The 19,362-nt window shown below is 42.0% G+C and overlaps 2 protein-coding genes across 4 annotated transcripts; both read right to left on the reverse strand.

Annotated features, from left to right (window-relative positions):
- Positions 1-1,268: 1,268 nt before the first annotated feature.
- On the reverse strand, positions 1,269-8,253 carry LOC143331614 (alcohol dehydrogenase class-3 chain L). The gene is made up of 9 exons (XM_076748677.1): positions 8,195-8,253; positions 7,521-7,622; positions 4,982-5,123; positions 4,808-4,895; positions 4,474-4,693; positions 3,481-3,741; positions 3,008-3,143; positions 1,626-1,764; positions 1,269-1,371 (listed from the first exon to the last, which is right to left on the reverse strand). The coding sequence occupies exons 1-9, from the start codon at positions 8,210-8,212 to the stop codon at positions 1,347-1,349; spliced, it is 1,131 nt and encodes a 376-aa protein (XP_076604792.1). The 5' UTR covers positions 8,213-8,253; the 3' UTR covers positions 1,269-1,346.
- Positions 8,254-10,816: 2,563 nt separating this feature from the next.
- On the reverse strand, positions 10,817-17,784 carry LOC143331658 (alcohol dehydrogenase 1-like). Of its 3 annotated transcripts, XM_076748757.1 has the most exons (10): positions 17,755-17,772; positions 16,518-16,619; positions 16,231-16,372; positions 14,673-14,749; positions 14,557-14,587; positions 14,278-14,477; positions 13,768-14,028; positions 11,205-11,337; positions 10,958-11,096; positions 10,817-10,850 (listed from the first exon to the last, which is right to left on the reverse strand). In XM_076748757.1, the coding sequence occupies exons 1-10, from the start codon at positions 17,770-17,772 to the stop codon at positions 10,817-10,819; spliced, it is 1,137 nt and encodes a 378-aa protein (XP_076604872.1). The 3 variants fall into 3 exon arrangements, with proteins under 3 accessions (XP_076604872.1, XP_076604873.1, XP_076604871.1); XM_076748758.1 differs by lacking the exon at positions 14,557-14,587 and having other exon boundaries at positions 14,278-14,497; positions 14,668-14,749; positions 17,755-17,784; XM_076748756.1 differs by lacking the exon at positions 14,557-14,587 and having other exon boundaries at positions 14,278-14,521; positions 14,668-14,749.
- Positions 17,785-19,362: the final 1,578 nt, after the last annotated feature.

Below are 19,362 nucleotides of genomic sequence, written 5' to 3' on the forward strand. Positions count from 1 at the left end.
TACAGAGCAGACTGTTGCAGCCATTTCTCCTTATTTTAACATTTCTCTGGTAAACAGCATTGCGACATAATTGCTATTTCATCACTAGTGCCATGACTTTTTAAAAGTCATAATGTGTGTAATTTGTGTGGTAATGGTGCAAGTATGCAAGCTGTGATTACGATATTGCTCTTAAGTAAGTGCAGTAAATATGAAGCTACAGGCGGTTATCTGAGCTTGTGAACAGTGAAAACAGGGGAAATGGCTTGGCTGGCTCTATGCCTGTGCCATGCGTTTTTGAAAGTCATAATGTGTTTAACTTGTGTGATAATGGTGCAAGTATGCAAGCTCTGGTTAGACAATACGATATCACTCTTAAGTAAGTACAGTAAATATGAAGCTACAGGCGGTTAGCTTAGCCTGTCAACAGTGAAAACGGAGGAAACACCATGCCTGGCTCTATGCAGATTATCTTGTTTTTTTCAATCCTAAACTGAAGTGTAAAAATGATAGCTTCCAGTTTAAAGGGGGTTTTGTAACACAAAGCAGAAGACTCTTATCTATATTGACTTTAATACAGCATATTCAGTAAAATGTTTTCTAAAGGCATTCTTCCTTTACATCATCTCAAGCAGTGACTTCTGCACAGATTGCACATTGTTTCTTATACAGTAGCTGTTTGTTCAATCCTGGAAATCAGGAAATGATCATATCATACTCAGTTTTGAGGAGAATTAGTTGGATGACATCGTTTGACACGACCACGATGGGAATTCTTTCCCCTGCTGAGCGCGTGGAGGAAGCGTGGCCGTTGTCATGTGCCTAACCAAGTACAGCATAGCTGAGTGCAACATGTCGTAGTAATTTTCTCAAGTCACTTCCAGTTTGAGTCAACATGTTGGAAATGAAAGCATGTCACCGAAGCTCAGAGAGACTCATATATCCACAGTGATAAGTTACAAAATGTACTCAAATCCTACAGGAGGAGGCATCAAAAGACGTTCTGCAACGTCTTAAGGCCTTGATGTCCAAGCTATTATTGAAAAGAACCACTCAAAAAAATCCTCATCAATTAACAACCTTCAACACTGATGCCATTTGGCTGTTTGGGTTGCACCACCTTATTATTCATTCAGTCTAGATCAAAGAATATTTCAGAATAATTTTGTTTTGGTTCTTCTGCTTTTCGTTGACAGCGTTCTCTCTGTGTATGTGTGTTCCTTCAGGGGAGGAAACACTGATCAAAGAGGTGTCTGACTACGCATTGTTCAAATAAAACAGACTTGAACAGGGAATTGAAAGATTATTTATTAAACTGAGCAGGGTAAACATGGAGTGAGATCATGGTTTTCTGTGCTCCTCTGCATCTAGAACTGCAGGACGACGCGAATGCTGAAAGATAGAAACGGGATGAGATTATGGAAATCAGGTTTTACATTACTGACTGAGTTGGTGCTGGTTTGAGGAAAGGCCACTCTTGGTGCAAGTGATAATAAAATCCTGTCTAATCACATCCCAGATTCGTCCTCAACAGAGGGAAGCAGTAACACATCTTAAACCCAAAGGGACACGAGACTAATCTGCACATTAACATAACAAACGGAACACATAAACAACTTCAATCTATAAGTTTAATCGAGGCTTACCATTTCCCAGCATGCATGAGATCAAAACCATCAGTGATCTTCTCAAAGGGCAGAGTGTGAGTGACAAATTCATCCACTTTGAGCGTCTTGTTCATGTACTCCTCCACCAGTTTGGGAACGCTGTCGACACTTTTGTATCCTGGGAGAGAAAAGAGAATAAAGAAAAGAGAAAATGAACATGTTAAGTAGAGGAAAGCAGTGGTGTGGTTGCACAAAATGCTAATGCTTCTTTTTGTCTATGGGTGCATAGAGTTACTGACAGGCTATGGGCAGGGCAGAGTACTGAGTGTGACTCAGTGTGTACATATGTACACATGTCAAGTGTACATTATGTGAAAGTACGGTCTCAAATGAGCCTTGAATCCTTTCATTGTACAAATACGGCCTCACTCTTTAAATGGGTGAGATATTCATACATTGGAAAAAGCAAACACGATATCTGATTTATAGATGTTACACAACCGAGCTACCACAGAACTGAAAAACCAAATAAATTTGTTGTAGATCTACATCCACACTTTTTTTTCCATGTACATGGAGTAAAAGCTTGCATAACAGCCTGGCTTCACTCCAGATTCACATTTATTGTAGGAAATTAATGATTAGTTTGCTCTGTGCAGTAATGAGTAGGTTTCTATATCCAATCAACAGCTGTATTCATTTAAATTAAGCACAGTCCGACAGCCACTGTGGAAAGACTGAGAGACGACAGCGAGCTAGCAGGTCTGTGAGGCTGTACTTTTAGCTTTGAGCTAAATGCTGATGCCAGCCTGCTAACAGGCTCACAATAACAATGCTAATATTTTGATGTTTAGCAGGTGCTGTATAATGTTTACCATGTCCTTCATAGTAGTTTAGCATGTTAGCATACTAACATTTGCTAATTAGCACTAAACACTACAGCTGAACCTTGTGAGGATTTTGTTTGTTAACAGGTATTTGGTCATGAAGCAAACAGGCTAAACAGATGAAAGCTTCTATGGTGCTTAGTGAAAAGTTTTTCACAATTCATCCTGAGAAGGACGTGAGTGACTGAACCTAATTTCAAGGCAATCAATCCAATAGTTGTAGACACATTTCACTAAAAGCATCAATGTGAAGCTGCTAGAGGCATTGGATTAAAAGTCAGGGGATCATTGAAGTCATTAGGATTCGTCCTCTGAGGACCAAGAGTGCCTGTAGAAGACTTCATGATGGTCCATCCAGTAGCTGTTGAGACAATTTGATCTGGAGCAAAGTGGTGGTCTGACCAACCGGCCCTGCTACCCCTAAAGCCATTCCACCACCAGCATGGCTAGTGAATGAGTTTTAAATATCACCTGAATCTCCTGTCAGACTATGTTGAATTAGGAACCTCCTCCTCACAACAACTAGCGCGTTACCTCCGAAAGCAGTGCCTTTCCAGGTGCGTCCAGTCACCAGCTGGAAGGGCCGGGTGGAGATCTCCTGTCCGGCTGCGGCCACCCCGATGATTACGCTGGTGCCCCAACCTTTATGGCAGGCCTCCAGTGCTGCCCTCTGCACCCCAAGAGTCAATATCAAGACAACATCGTATCAACCTGATCCAAACAGTGCCTGATCATCACTGCAGCCTCGTCCGACCTGGACTTCTGGCAAGAATTAAATAGTGGTAATTACACTACATTCAAATTACTCATAATTCTAAGAAAGCATATAAAAATGTACTGTATAACTAAAGACTGTTCTCATTCTAAAACCACTGCGGTTGCTCTTTATAAAGCTCTGTCAATTAAGCCATGACAGATTATCATAATTCATGCTATTCAGCCTGCAGAGATGAATTACTTCATATAGGAGCTGGTCAGTAATATCGAATCATTATTTCTCCACTCACCATGATTGCCACATTGCCCACACATTCAAAGGAGTAGTCCACACCTCCGTCTGTCATCTCTACCAGGACCTCTTGGATTGGCTTGCTGTGGTCCTTAGGGTTCACCACGTCGGTGGCACCGAACTCTCGAGCAGTTTTAAACTTGTCAGGGTTTAGATCGACTCCAATAATCCTGGCCGCCCCGGCTGCCTTACAGCCCATGATTGCTGCAAGGCCCAGTGCTCCAAGGCCAAACACTGCACAGGTTGAGCCGGCCTCCACCTGCAGGGTGAGGTACAGGAGAGGCAAGTACAGGTCAGCATGTTTCTGCAGCGATTAATGACACAGTACACAGCAGAGGGGAATAAGAATGAATAAGAACTGTTGAATAGAAAGGAGCCAACACGTTTTGCCTGCTTTCTTCTTCAGGTTGGCTGTGTTCTTCATTGAGATCAGGTAAATACTGTAGGCTCATATCCAATAAAGAGTAAATCCATATTAAAAATCAGCAGTGGGTGCTTTGCGCTAAATGCTAACACCAATATGCTCACAATGACAATGTAACATGGTAATATTTAACAGGCATAATGTTTACCATTTTCAACAACCTACATTTTTAAAGCTGTGGCTAGTTTTACAGGTATGTGGGTAGAAAAAAATATTTGACAAATTATCGTGATGGTTCTGGATGAGAAGTCATTGGATCACCAAAGTTATTATATCTCATCCTGAAGAATGTCAGTGTCAAAATTCATGGCAATCAATCCAATAGTTTTCAAGACATTTCACTCCAAACCACAAATGGTGACGACAACCAAAGTCAATATCATATGTCTTCTGTGGACAATGAATGTCTGTGCAATATACCAATTCATCCTGTAGATGTTGAGTTATTTCACTGTGAGTGAAAAGTGACTAGTTGATCTCTCCGCTCTTGTACTAAAAGAGAATGACAATTAATGACTGTGATGACTGATCATAGCACAGTAACATGAAGGGAGGGGGCTGACTCACCTTGGCGGTGTTAAGAGCAGCTCCGTAACCCGTGGTGATGCCACAGCCCAGCAGACACACCTTGTCCAGAGGGGCCCTGTGGTCCACTTTGGCCAGGGAGATCTCAGCCACTACTGTGTACTCAGAGAATGTGCTACAGCCCATGAAGTGAAACAGGCTCTTGCCTTTGCAGGAGAAACGGGATGTCCCATCTGGCATCACGCCTTTGCCCTGAGTGAGCCTGGAGAACAAGACACAAGCACAGATCTGACAACAGATCAGCTGCACAAGGCAAGATTTTCATGTTAGAAGCTGATCTGCACAGTTGCACAGTGCTTGCACCCAAGACTTTTACCTGATCTTTTGACACAAGTTGGTTTTGGGATTCTTGCAGAACTTGCACTCTCCACACTGTGGGACGTACAGGGGTATGACCGTGTCTCCTAAAACACCACAACAGAATGTTACATTTGAGCATTTACATTACATGAAACAATTGTTCACAGCAAGAAGAGAAAACAGTGAAAACCTGGCTGAAACTTGATGACTCCCTCGCCGACGCTCTCCACAATGCCGGCTCCCTCGTGGCCCAGAACAACAGGGAAAACTCCCTCAGGGTCGGATCCACTCAGTGTGTAGGAGTCAGTGTGACAGATCCCTGTGGCCACAACCTGAAATAAAGTAATGTGATCTAATCCATGCTCTTACCTAGAGATGAATATCTGCTGTAATGTGGGGAAATCAATCAGTTCATGAATCGAAGGTTATGTGTAAGTATTTAAACCCTCTGCTTAATTACTGATTAGTGAGGATTTCTTCAAGTAAAGGTTATATTAGTCATGTAAACACTGTGCCCAAGTGCAAGATAAATAAAGGAATATATTTACAGTAAAGTCGTTTCTTCAACATATAACCAGAAATAACTAAATGGTCAAAGTACACTGCTGCATTGGACTGCACATACACTAAATGAGTAAACAACTGATTATAGATAAGCTATAGGAAGAGCTGCTCATTATATGTGTAGATTAGACTTGTACTGTATACTGAATGTACATGCTTTTATTGCGGCCACACTGCTTTTAAGATAACAGTATGGTCTTTGAGACAAGATATTTTTACTTTTTTTTTTTTTAATCTTGGACATGACATTTTCCTGTTCTGCAGATAATTTGTTTGCTTGTTTATTATAAGCAATTTGCCCTCATTTTATTGCTTTTGTCCTTGTTTTTGAGTGCTTATTCTTCTGTAACTTCCGTGGTAACAGCATTGCCTTTAACTGATTATCGTTAAATGATTAAGACAGCATACAGTGACTGAAGAGCTGGCAGCAACATTTTTATATGCATGCCTACCTGACTAACCAGGACCCCATTATTTAGTCTTCCCTAAATCCACAAACATCCTACAGCACTCCCTCTCAGGACAATTCTCTCAGGAAGAGGCTCTTTCACTGAACCAAAATATGTTGACTTCTTTTTGAAAGATGTCCAGTCTTAGACAAACAAGTACACCTTTTGCATCTCTGAGTGCTGGAACTTGGAGTCAGACCACAATAAAGGTTTCCTTGGTGTGGAAAACATGTGGTTAGGGTGAGGGTTAACTATCCAAGAGAGCAACAACACAGAAGTCCTCCTAATGCATTCCTATTAGAACTGCTTCACCTTGTTCTGAGTCACAACTAAATGCAATATGAATCCAACTGGTAACTCCAACAGGCTGGAATTGCAATTGGCACCGCAACACACCCTCTGTGGCTGGATTTGTTGTGGGAAAATGGGAGGAAACTGTTATGCTTGACCCCAATGACAACCCATATCACTGACAGATACAACTATCTACTATTTTGGGTGGGGGACACCAGGGGTAATGTAGGACTTTGTGTCATATCTTTACAACAGCTCAAGTTTCCTGAAACTCACTTGTAAACTTAGCACCGACACAATCAACTGTTTGGATCTAAAATTCCACAAAGCTGTTCACACTTCACACAATTCAAAATTGCTTGCTGCTAGCAGTCGGTTCAAGGAAAGAGGTTATGCTCTATTCAGAAAGTCATACAACTTGTCACCTCCTGCTCTGATCTCCTATCTAAAACACAACAAACAAAGAATCCAAGCCAGGCTTGTTTCTCTATTGAATATAATCATTGTGCTTCTCAGATAAAAGAAACACTCAAGAGGCACAGGCATGTGCGTCATGCAGAGCAATCTCTGAATCACTGATGCTACATTAAAACAAATCTGAAATGCCTCAATCATCTCCACACTGGGAGGAAAAATCCTATTTGTGAATTTACAGTATAAACTAGAAGTACATTTACATGTTTTTATGTCCCTGTGGTCAAGCATTTATTGGACAAACAAAAACAACTCCTTAAATAATGAATATCGGAGCACAAAACTGCAATCCATACAGGCAAAACATTATACTGAAGCAAATCACCCTCCTCATTAAAATTCTGTAGCACTGAGAAAGTCATGATGTCTGCTAGAGGAGGCGATGCTCTACACAAACTGGCCCAGAGAGAAATGTTTTGGATATACACACTCTGTACTATGAAATGGACTTCATGATGAATTCAGTTTGAAATGCTTTTCAGGTCAGGACTGTTTGTAATCTTTTGAAACTCACAAAACCATGAATGTGACCACTGGATCATTCTTAAGATCATCTACAATGGAAAATGAGGGTCATTCAAATGTCCCTTTATTGCCATCTAGTGTATGGTCTTAATAGTGAATCAATGATGGCCAGAGAAATTGTTTTGTGAAGCATCATATTGTGTGTAATGGGGTTTGAATCAGATTTAACCTTGGGTTAAGAAAACTCCAAAACTGGATCCAACTCCCTGCTGCATATTAACTGTGCCTTTGTGTATATTACCCAATTGAACCCGCATACTTCAAATGCCCTGATGAAGGATCTTCATATTGTGATGTGAGACATATAAATAAGTGATATGTGAGAATTTTGTCCTTCTTGACTTGAAACTGAGAATCCCATTGTTAAAGTGCAACCTCGGTATGTGACTATCAATAGCAAATACGTCGGCCTTGGTTCATTACCTTGAGGCGAACTTCCCCACTTTTAGGAGGTGCCACCTCCACCTCCTCCATCACGAGAGGTTTCCCCGCCTCCCATGCTACTGCAGCTTTGCACCGGATCACCTACAAGACAGAAGGACCTTCAGCTGGCCTGGCATCACTCATGATAACAAATCTATGGACATTTAACCCATTCAGTGCTAGAGTGGACACTCCTTTTACTGCAGGTTATAGAAAACAGGAAGAGTCACTTCACCATCAGCTGTTCTACTGTGTTTCTCCACAGACTGAAGATAACAGACCAATAAAAACATTCTTCAGGACAAACCTCGACCTTTTTCCCCCACTCCCCTCAACATGTACTTTCACAAATACTTAGTCTTCCAAAAGACACACAAAACCCTCCGGTCAATCCTAACCCTTTAATTGTCTGTAATGCAACAGAGGGACTGTTTATGACTTTAACAGTTGTTAAGTACAATTAATATTCCAGTAAAAAGCCAGACAGATTCACCCCCACCCTGCATACCCTTCCGGTAGTACTGTAAACATTCCCTCTGTTCCACAAGCACTGGACGGAGCAAAGCAAAGAGTGCTCTCAGCCTTTTAAGGAGTAGAACAGCTCAAATCCATTCAAACATTTACAAAAGTTCATTATTCTGATATGACCGCACGTGAGGAGAAGTCATGCTTACCCTTCCTGCGGTCGCCATGCTGTTTCACAACCAGACTCTCGCTTGCAAGCTTAGGGAAGAGTGTAGACTGCTTATCAGAGTTTAGACCAATCACCAAAGACCCTGCCTGTGCTGGATAACAAACACTCCACTTTCTAATGCTCGCTTTCTCCGTCCTGTCTTGAGGAGCATTGTGAAAAAAAAAAGAAAGGTATTATCGAAGAAGTACAGTATAGACGACATTTAAACAGTTATTTTTATCCCAGTCCTAATTCTATCCCAAGCAGCTTTAAGAAAGGTTTTAGGATTGAGAAATATAGTTTGCCAATATTTAATTCGCTTTGAGATCTGTTAGATTTCATTTAGTTGTATATTTATTTATTCGTTCGTTTGTTATTGTATATATTGATCGTGCAATTAGAATTAAGGGAAAGCAAAGAAAGTCATTTAAAGCCCTAAAGAAATACAAAAACTGCAAACATCTGGAATGAGCAATACTCTCTATTTTTTCGCAGAAGTGGCATTTTATTCTTCAGGTCAGTTCTATTTTATGTTAATCCCCAAATCTTGACCATAATTTGATGTCATTCAAGATTTCTTATGCTTTACTGCAGCAATAAATAGCCAATAATTAATCAGAACTGAACTTTGACCTGGTGTAAATAATTATTCTTTAGCAGTTACTGTTACATAATATGTAGCCATACATATGTACTGTATTAATGTATTAATTAAGATGTCGATTGTGATATTTAATATTTAATTTAAATAACTTTTCTTTTGTTCAACACTAGAATTGAGGGGAGAATCAGACAAAGATTAGGCAGATTTCCCCTTCTTTTCTTGTTGTGTCTTTGTGTTTCCCTCTCCGTCTGTCTCCTGTCTGTTTATATTTACAGTAGGTGTCACTGCAGGTTGTAGCTGGCAGGTCTGGTGCAATCAAGACTCACCTACTGCGTCGGTATTTAAGGACCGGCTTTCAAGCTAGTATTCTTTTATAGAATTGTCCGCTCAACCATGTGGTAACAACCGAGACCCCTGAAACAACCTGAGTATTGTGCTATTTTTTTTTTCTTGCCTGCTTTCCTGCCCGGGTGCCTTACTTCCCGTCCACACCCTGTCAGTCTGTTTGTTGTGAGTAATCTGGATTTGGACACTCTCCCTGCCTGTTCACTCTCATTCATCTCGTCAGCCTTTTGTGGGGGGATTTTCAAGATTCATCTCTTGCTCATTCCTGAGCTGTTCGTTAAACCATTGCTTTTTTTAAAAAACAAACAAAAAAACACTCATCCTGTCTATGTTCAGCATTTGGGTCCAGTTTCTCTGTGTGAAAACATAACAACAACCCTAAATTTAGACTAAACTACCTTATCAGGAGTCCAAATGTCCTCACAGCTACATACATGGCCATACACGAGGAGGAAAAGCAGCAATGACTACAAGACATAAGCTTCCTTCAGTCACAGACATAATTAGACTTTACAGCAGTTGTGTTATTCTTTCAATAGGATTTCTGTCAATATTTCTAACCTATGGGATTCTTGGAAGGAACATGTTCCACTTCTCTGCCTGACAAACATCTTCAAGTTGTTGCTGGGCTTTCTTATGTTTATTTGTTTGTAATTATTTAAATATATTCTATCCTTAATGTCTGCCCTGTAAAACACTTTGTAATTTCTCTTTTTTTAATAACCGTAATTGTTGTGATTGTAATTATATTAACCCAGAAAGATATATTTGTTAAAAGGTTGCACAACATGAGACTAATAGCATACGATCTAGCATTCAATATTACAATTACACAGAAAATTATGATTTTTGACAGAGTGTGGTGTCTGCCGTCAAACTATGAGCCAATCAGCTCTTTCATCAGGCAACAGCAAGACATTTCCCATCATCAACTAGGTCTTGCAGTCAGTGGAGGACAAGACCCAGGGCATGATGGGAAATGCATGATGGGAGGCCATGGCGACCAGCTCTAAGAAGTGTGGCTGTCTTGAGCTTGTGAGGTTAGGGTTGTCCACATATGCATGACTTCACAGCAAGTCAGTACAAGTGTCATACTATAGCTACTACAGCCTGTGTTATTCTTTCTTTCTGGGAGGCTGGTACTAAGTGTGCAAGACTGAATAAAAATGTTTAAATCCAAGCATGGATTCTGCTGAATCAGAAATGGCTTTCACAAGACAATGATAATGATTTCAGAAAAAGTGGACCCAAAAAACAATGGGCAAAACAGAGCAATCATGAGCTGTCCTTTCAACATTAGCTGTGATTATGTAGTTATATGGTTTCATATAATTCATTTAGTGTGTCTGCTGTTTAGACTATGCAGACAATGCTGTAGACACGTAAATGCTGTTTCTATGACACACAACACAATAAAACCACAACACAAACAAGGAAACCAGAGAGGCCATCTGTTCAGACAATTTATTTTGCCCTATGAACACTTCCCGTGTTTAACTTTTAGTGAACACTGCAGATGATTCTCAAGAGTGTTGATTGCTTGAGGTCAAACATGTATATTGTGTATTATTTGATGAATCTCCTTATTCTGTGCATTGTACTATTTGTATGAATTTAACTGTGAGAGAGTGGTAAATTACTGCTTTGGGGTACATCAACTACATCACAGTGGTCTCATTGTGGAGAAACATTCAGGACCGTCCGGATGCTGTGAAACAAAGTAACTGAGAAGTGAGCAGACCTGCACCTATTCATTTATCTGTGTTGTTGTTGAGTCATGAATGGTTTAGAAAGTATATAGTAGAGTAAACCTACCATTTTCCATGCTTCATCAGTTCAATGGCATCATTGACCTGGTCCAAAGTCATGTTATGAGTAATGAACTCATCCAGCTTCAGCTTCTTGTCCAGGTAAGCTTTAACCATCTGAGGCACTGCATCTCTACCCTTAAAGCCTTAGTCACAAAATAATCAGAATAAGAGCATTCAGTCTTGTCCAGAATACAAATACCTAAGAAATAGCAGAACATTTAGCCATTTAGTTATGGTCATATTTGTCTCACCTCCAAATGCAGAGCCCTTCCACGTGCGTCCAGCGATGAGCTGCATGGGTTGGGCAGAAATATCATGCAAGTGTGTTATGCCAATGATCACACTGACACCCCAACCTTGCACACAAGACTCCAAGGCACTGCGCTAGATGGACAAACAGCACAAAGTCAGTGGGATTGTAACCAGAAGCACTCCTCGTCTTCTGCTTATTTGGGTCCAGATCACGGGAGGGAAGCAGCCCCAGCAAGGAAGCCCAGACAGCTCTCTCCCCAGTTTCTTCCACCAGCTCCTGCTGGGGATTCCTGAGGTGTTTGCAGGCCAGCCAAAGTCAAAGTCAAAGTAACTTTATTTGGTCTCCCTGGGGAGAAATTTGTCTTGGATAAAGGGAAATTGCTACATCAGATACACCATGTAACAAAGACATACAAACACAGAATATATCAAAAAAAAAAAAGCGTGTTCTGGGTTGGCCCCGAGGTCTCCTCCCTGATGGACATGCCCAGAACATCTTCCTGGGGAGACGTCCAAGAGGCATCCTCACCAGATGCCCGAACCACCTCAACTGGTTTCTCTCAGTGCAGAGGAGCAGCGGCTCTACTCTGAGCTCCTCCCAGATGTCCAAGCTCCTCACCGTATCTCTAAAGCTGAGCCCAGACACCCTGCCGAGGAAACAAATTTTGGCCGTCTGTATTCCCATTCTCGTTCCCTCGGTCATTACCCAAAGTTTATGACCATAGGTGATTGAGAGCTTTGCCTTCTGGCTTAGGTCCCTCTTCACCACAGACAATGGACTGTTTAAGTGCCTGCATCACTGTAGCCACCGTCGCCCCAGTCCACCTATTGACTTCACGTTCCTTCCTACCCTCCCTTGTGAAAAAGACCCCGAGATACTTAAACTCCTCCACTTGGCAGAGGACCTCCTCCCCTACCTGGAGCGGGCAATCCACCCTCTTCCGGCTGAGGACCATGGCCTCAGACTTGGAGGTGCTGATTCTTATCCCAGCCACTTCACAATGGGCTGCGAACTGCCCCAGCAAGAGCTAGAGGTCAGGGTTCGATGAGACCAAGAGGATCACGTCATCCGCAAAATGCAGAGACGAGTTCCTCAAGTCACCAAACCCGACACCTTCCACTACTCGGCTGCACCTAAAAACAAGAGACCAGTGACAAAGGGCGGCCTTGAAGGAGCCCAATCCTCACTGGGAACAGGTCCGACTTACTACCGGCTATGTGGGCCAGACTCATACTCCATCAGTAGAGGGACTAGATGGCCCTCTGTTGGCCCCTCTTGAGGCCACCTATATGCCCGGAGCGTCCCCCACAGGATGCCCCTGGGAACATGGTCGTAGGCATTCTCCAGATCTACAAAACACAAGTGGACTCTCCTCTCAAGTACCCTGGCATAGACCTTGCCGGGGAGGCTGAGGAGTGTGATCCCTCTGTAGGTAAAACACACCCTCTAGCCCCCTTTCTTAAAGATGAGGACCACCACCCCGGTTTGCTACTCAAGTGGCACCGCCCCCGATGACCATGCAATGTTGCAGAGGTGTGTAAACCAGGACAGCCCCACAACATCCAGAGCCTTGAGATGCTCAGTGCAGTCAACCACCTCCGGGGCTCCACTGCCGTGGAGTTGCTTTACTCCCTCTTCCCCAGCATTATCCAACACTCATCCCAAGAACTCCAAAAAGGGTGGGTACTCTGAATTATTGTTAGACACGAAATCGCAAACAATCAAGACCCACTCCCCGACCCGAAGGCGCAGGGAAGTAACCCTTTTGTCTACCGGGGTAAACCCCAACATACAGGCAGAGAGTCTGGGAGGTATCAGAAAGCCCACCCCTGCCTTCCACCTCTCATGAGCATGAGAGACAGTCCAACCCCTCTTGAAGACTTGGGTTCCAGAGACAGCACTATGAGTCGAAGTGAGCCAGACTATATCTACCCGGTACCGCTCAACCTCTTCCACAAACTCCAGCTCTCCCCCCACCAGAGAGGTGACATTCCATGTCCCAAAAGCTAGCTTCTGTGCCTGGGAATCGGACCACCAAGGCCCCCACCTTGGACCGCTGTCCGTTCCATAGTGCACCAGACCCTTATGGCTCCTCCTGTACGTATTGGACCTACTAGAAGACAGACCCAGGTCTCTGCTTGGGGCTGGGTCCGACCTGGCCACATGGGTGAAGGCCTGGTCACCAGGCGCTCGCTGGCAGGCCCCATTCCCAGGCCTGGCTCCAGGGTAGAGCCCCGGTATGCCTCCAGGCAGGGTACACTGGTCCTTGTTGGTTGTCTTCATATGGGTCTTTTGAGTTGCTCTTCGCTTGGCACTTCAACTAGGACCAACTTGCCTTGGGCGACCCTATCCAGCAACATAGCTCCTAACGTCATTAGGGCTCAAACTCCTTCACCATAATAAGGTGGCATTTCAGGGAGGAGTAACCAGAAGCTAGCAGATTAAAATAAATGACAATCAGCTCTTCAATAATTACTGCTGAGCAAGTGAGCTCAGTTGACTCTGATTGGAATAGAGGTCGTCATGGTTAGGTAACATGTCTTCAAATCAAATCATCTTACCATGACTTCCACATTCCCGACACATTCCAGAGAGAAGTCCACTCCTCCGTCAGTCATCTCAGACAGCACTTGGCTGATGGGTTTATTGTGATCCTTGGGGTTCACAAAGTCAGTCGCACCAAATACCTTGGCCTTCTCAAACTTATCTGGATTGATGTCAACAGCGATAATCTTCTTGGCTCCTGCAGCCTTGCAGCCCATGACTGCGGCCAAGCCCACAGCTCCCAGGCCAAACACAGCACATGTGGAGCCTGGTTCCACCTAAAGAAAACAGACTTTGGCACTTTAGTTTAGACTTTGTAGTGCTCTATACAGTAAAAGTCAATGGAAAGATTTTTGTGTCTTGGAATGGATGGTTACTCTTTCTGATAAGAAGTCTTTTATGTCATAAAAAGTCAAAGTCGAGTCAAATTTATTGGCATTTTACACAAAATGTCTCATTCTGTTGCTTCAATTTAAAAATTACGATGAGGAATAGTGAATCTATTTGCAACAATCAAATAAACACACCTTCGCAGTATTAACTGCTGCTCCATATCCTGTGCAGACCCCACAGCCCAGGAGACAGACTTTGTCCAGAGGAGCAGCAGGGTTGATCTTAGCCACAGCTATCTGGTTCATCACAATGTACTCAGAGAAGCTACCAACTCCCAAAAATTGCTGCAAATTCTTGCCCTTACAGGTCAACCTGGTGGCTGGTGGTTTCATGTCTTTCCGCATAATGGGCCCCCTGAAACAAAATATGGGTGCTGCACTTTATTCCTATTAGCAGGTTCACTGAGGACTTGCAATTTAAGTACGAAGATCTGAAGTATCTGTCCTCTGGTATCATCAGACATCAAAGAAAAGCTGAGAATGAAGAGAAGTGGATGGCAGGAGACGAGTACTTATTGAGCTCACTGTGCACACTGGTTGGTCTTTGGGCTCTTACAGAAGCGGCATTCTCTACACTGGGGCATGAGTAATGGGATAACTTTGTCCCCTGAAAGACAAAAACAATAATGCCATGTGACAGTCAGAAGTGCAGTTTAGGCCAATTTGGTACAAAAAATTGAAGTTGTAAATAGTTTATTTACCTCATACACTACACTTTTTTGTGATTTCTTTTGACATTTCAGTGTTAAGTGTTTATGTGTGTCTTGGTCACTGGGGCTGCTACTTTTTTTTTTTTTTCTTAGATTAGATTAGATTGAAATGTATTTGTCCTTCTGCAAGGAAATTGTTTCCACCTTCTGTACAACATCAGAGTACACAGGTATATCAAACCGGACAGACAGCATCAAATCTGACTGATACACACATGAATCCCACACCATACACCGACACCACGTTCTCAAACTTTACATACACAAACACAGAAATGTAGCACATTACAGTTTGGATGTTCTGTTCAGCTCTGTTATGGCAGAGGGGACAAAACTCTGGCTGAACTTCACTCTCATCCATGAGGTCAAAAACTCAGGTTGAAACTTTCACACTCTTGTGTATGCAGGTATGCAGGGAAACAAGGGGTTGAAAACAAATACAGGGCAAACAGCCAGGCAGGTTAAAGAACAATAAGTGAGCTTTGATAATTAAAGCTGAATCCAGATGAGCAAGACAGGCAGGGACAAAATCAAAAAACATGCTTCCAATGTGCAGCTCAGTGTCAGTCACTCTGGCTGAGACCATCTTGGCAGTGCCTGACTATACCAAACTCCTGGCTCATCTTAAAACAAGTGGTGTCGCTCAAAGTGGTCATGCCCATAATTATGCATAACTTTAAGCTTTGATATAATTGAAATGAGTGAGTTATATAAAAAAATTATAAAATAAAAATTTACCCCTGAGCAGTTGTCTTGCACAGGGGAATCACCTACAGAGAGCAATACAGCTTTTTGTCCAGGGCTGCAAACTTGTTTATTTCTGCTGTAAAATTGGGCATCTTGATATGGCATTTATGGGGATTGACTCCCTCTTGGAGCCAGCCTCAAGTGGTCATTTGAGGAACTGCAGTTTTTGGCACTTCTGTGCTGACTTGATTTTTCAGCCTCTGAGATTGCTGCTTGAATGCAACCCATCCCTTGTCTTATTGTTGTTGGTAATTTCAGCATGGCTTCGCTTGCTCTGGTGCTCCTTCATTTTCATTTTTAGTTGAGTTTACTGATAGGTCAACAGGGCAAACTGATAGTGGGTTTTGAGAATGCGTGTTGCAGTGCAAGGCAAACTACTACTTCACTTGCGTTTTAATGGACTAAATTCTGAACAGGTCATTACTGTGAGAATACTAAATTTTGTCCCATGTTTGAATGAAAGTTTCCTGTCTTTATGCCAAGTTTAGCTAAGCTAATCACATCCCAGTTCCTCCATACTCAACACACAAACATGAGACATGTCAGTCTTGTCATCTCATTGTTGGAAAGAATGCACAAAATAAGCATGCAGACATATATACAGTATATGTATGTGTGTATATATACTGACCTGGCTGAATTTCCGTGACTCCAGGCCCAACACTCTCTACAATCCCAGCTGCCTCGTGGCCAAGGACTACTGGGAAGCCATCTTTTTGATTACTCTCCAAAAGGAGGTACAGGTCCGAATGGCACACTCCAGTTGCCACAATCTGCACCGAAGAGAGTAACCAAACAGTGAAAGCACAAAGATGACTAAAGGTACAGGCATATGATGAGTGTTCACTTTCAGTGGGCTCAGTAGTATCAACACTTCCACATTACTTTGACACTTTTATTTTGTGTTAATAACAATACCTTGATGCGGACTTCGTCGGCCTGTGGTGGGGCTACCTCAATCTCCTCAATCTCCAAAGGCTTGTTGGGCTCCCAGGCCACTGCTGCCTTGCACTTGATGACCTGGTGGGTAGTGACACCATGCAAGTTTACGATACAGTATATTGTATTTTATATGTACAGATGTGCAGTGTATTTGTGCATTTTATTTGTATGGGGACAGGAGAACAGCTAGGGAGGAGTTGAGTTAGGTCCCGACAGGGGAGCTTTGTTGTTGGTCTGACCCTTATTTGTGTAACTTTGAAGAGGCGACTCCACTCGTCGAGTCATATTTATTACAGTGTATTTCAGTGAGGCAGAGGGGACAGAGAGACAGAGATAGAGACAGAAAGTAGGAGACAGAGTAAGTTTTGTTGTATTCACAGGATCATGCCATTGATTATACCATTCTTCAGTAAATATTTACACAACAGAACATACAAAGTTTGGATGTTACTATGATACATGGCAGTGGACATAGAGCATCAATTTTTCATCAAAATCATTCTTTTCTTCTTTTTTTGTTTTGTTTTTACAGCTCATACCCAAAGGTATGCCTATCAAAAAGTAATAAAAGTTTGGACGATATGATGATTTGAGCATGAGCAATAAAAGTGATTCAAGTTAATTTTTATCTGGAGTCACTGTTTTATTGCTCATAGTTTGACAATGGAGTTTTGTTGGTTGGTCAATTTGTAAACCAAATGGTCTGTTACTGTCACATTCAAATTTCTTGAAGAGTTGAAGGTACCAGTCAAACCTATAGAACACACTATTATTTTGGATGCAGTTCTCAAAGGTTCTCTTCAGTTTTTAAACAATTCTAATCTGACAGAAAGTAACATTATTAGCACATTAGTAACTCTCATTATTATTGGAGAAATTGATATTCAGAATAAACTGTGCAGTAACAGACAAATCAGAACTGCTTTGGACTGCTGTAGTTCTTATACCATGGGTGATTTACAGTGGAAAAAGGCCTTTTGTACTACATCCATCCATACTCCAGCCACTGATCAATCCTTGCATGCACAAATGTTAACTGAACCCAATATAGAAGCACACCCAAATGAATATTCATGTAAATTGTATTAATAAGATTCTGTTTCATTGTTTTTTAATGTTTTGTTTCACTATCATTTATAAGACACTAATTTTCAGTCCGTCAACATAAAAAGATCATATAAATATGAGTGCCCACACATTGATTAATACTTACCTTACCAGCTGTGGCCATGTTTGCTGCAAAGATGAGAATAAAAAAGCGAGAGAGGAGTTATATCAGGAATGTAGCGGCAGGACAGGAGTGCAGAAGGGACGACAAGTGATCATGAACTTGAGGTTATGTTAGAGCACTATAATACATTTTGGCAGACGTTCAGATGGGCAGTGACTTGTTATCCATTCCCAGTGACTCAAATCTAGGTGAGAGATAAGTGACCCTTGCACATTAAAAAAACAGCAATCACCACAACTGAATGTAAATCGCTTTTTACAGCAAAATAGTTTTTGAATAAATACTGGAAACAGTTTGGCGTGCTCTGTTCAGCACAGCACCAGTCATTAAAATGGCAAATTGTTGCATATATGCTTCAGTTTTTGTAAAGATTCAACAAGATATAGCCTATGAATCAGTAAACTGTAGAGGTGTCAGTTGGGTGGATTTTGATCCCTTTGGACAGAGACAGGTTAACTATTTCCAATTGTATCCACTCTTCATGCTGACCTTAACTGACCAGCTGCTGGCTCTTGCTCAATTGTACTGACATGAGGGTGCTATAGATCTTCTCATCTAACTTAAGGCAAGAAAGCAAAAAAAACATATTTCCCAAAACTCTTCCTTTAACACAGTTTGGCAATGATGAGAGTGAAAATGTCATAACAAGACTTACAGGAAAGTTAAACTTTACATTGGTTGGCACAGTGACCCAAAAGTTAATAGTGGCAAGAGATGGATACTGCTATACTTAAAATTTTTCGTGCACTGAGGCCACTTAAAAGCATTTTTGACCAGAAACACTGCAAATTTGCATGACTTGTGTACAGCCCAGGACAGGAGTGCTCCTCAGCTAAAACCATCCAGGACAACATTACTCCCCACCTACAGAGCATCAATGACATCGGTGAGCTGAGTTGTCTGTGTAGTGCCCAAAGGATAGGAAAAGACAACAGCATGTTCACCCTGCTGCTCTCTGCCAAGCGATACAGGAGTATTTGCTGTCCTACCACCACACCACAGAGCAGCTTCTTAAACTCATTCTGTGTATTCCATAGTTTTTTATGTGTAGCATAAAGGGGGTACAACTGGCATTTTGTGGTGCAACCCTGTGTTGTAGAGTGAAAACTAAATGAACCTTGAACTTTGAAAAGAAACTTGGACTCTGACCATGTTGCAATGGAAGGTGGTTGGTTATGGTTGGTTATTAGAGGCAGACTTACTACAGCCAACTCCCAATAATTCATTGTTTACTCTATTCAGTTTGCTTGTCTGGTTTTGACATTCTGTCTTTTTTGACAATGAGCAAACATGAACTTTTACTGCACAAAATCTTCTTGCCACTGAGTCAGGCAATTCAAAAAGAACAACTCGGGTTAGAGCAGTGAGTAGCAGTAAATGAACACAGAGACCTGCACGAGTCAGTGAGCTAAAAGACACTGAAACGCTGGGTTATAATTCTTGGTGGTTCATTCCTACTCATGATCCCGTTTATATACAAGTAATCATGTGATCCACTGCTAATACAACAGTATTGATTATCGCAATTTCATTGCTTGTAAGCTTATTACACAGGCAAGCTAATGGAGGGGGTATTTCTTATACTTCTGC

This window comes from Chaetodon auriga, chromosome 14, assembly GCF_051107435.1.
Source record: "Chaetodon auriga isolate fChaAug3 chromosome 14, fChaAug3.hap1, whole genome shotgun sequence".
In the NCBI taxonomy this organism is placed as follows: domain Eukaryota; kingdom Metazoa; phylum Chordata; class Actinopteri; order Chaetodontiformes; family Chaetodontidae; genus Chaetodon; species Chaetodon auriga.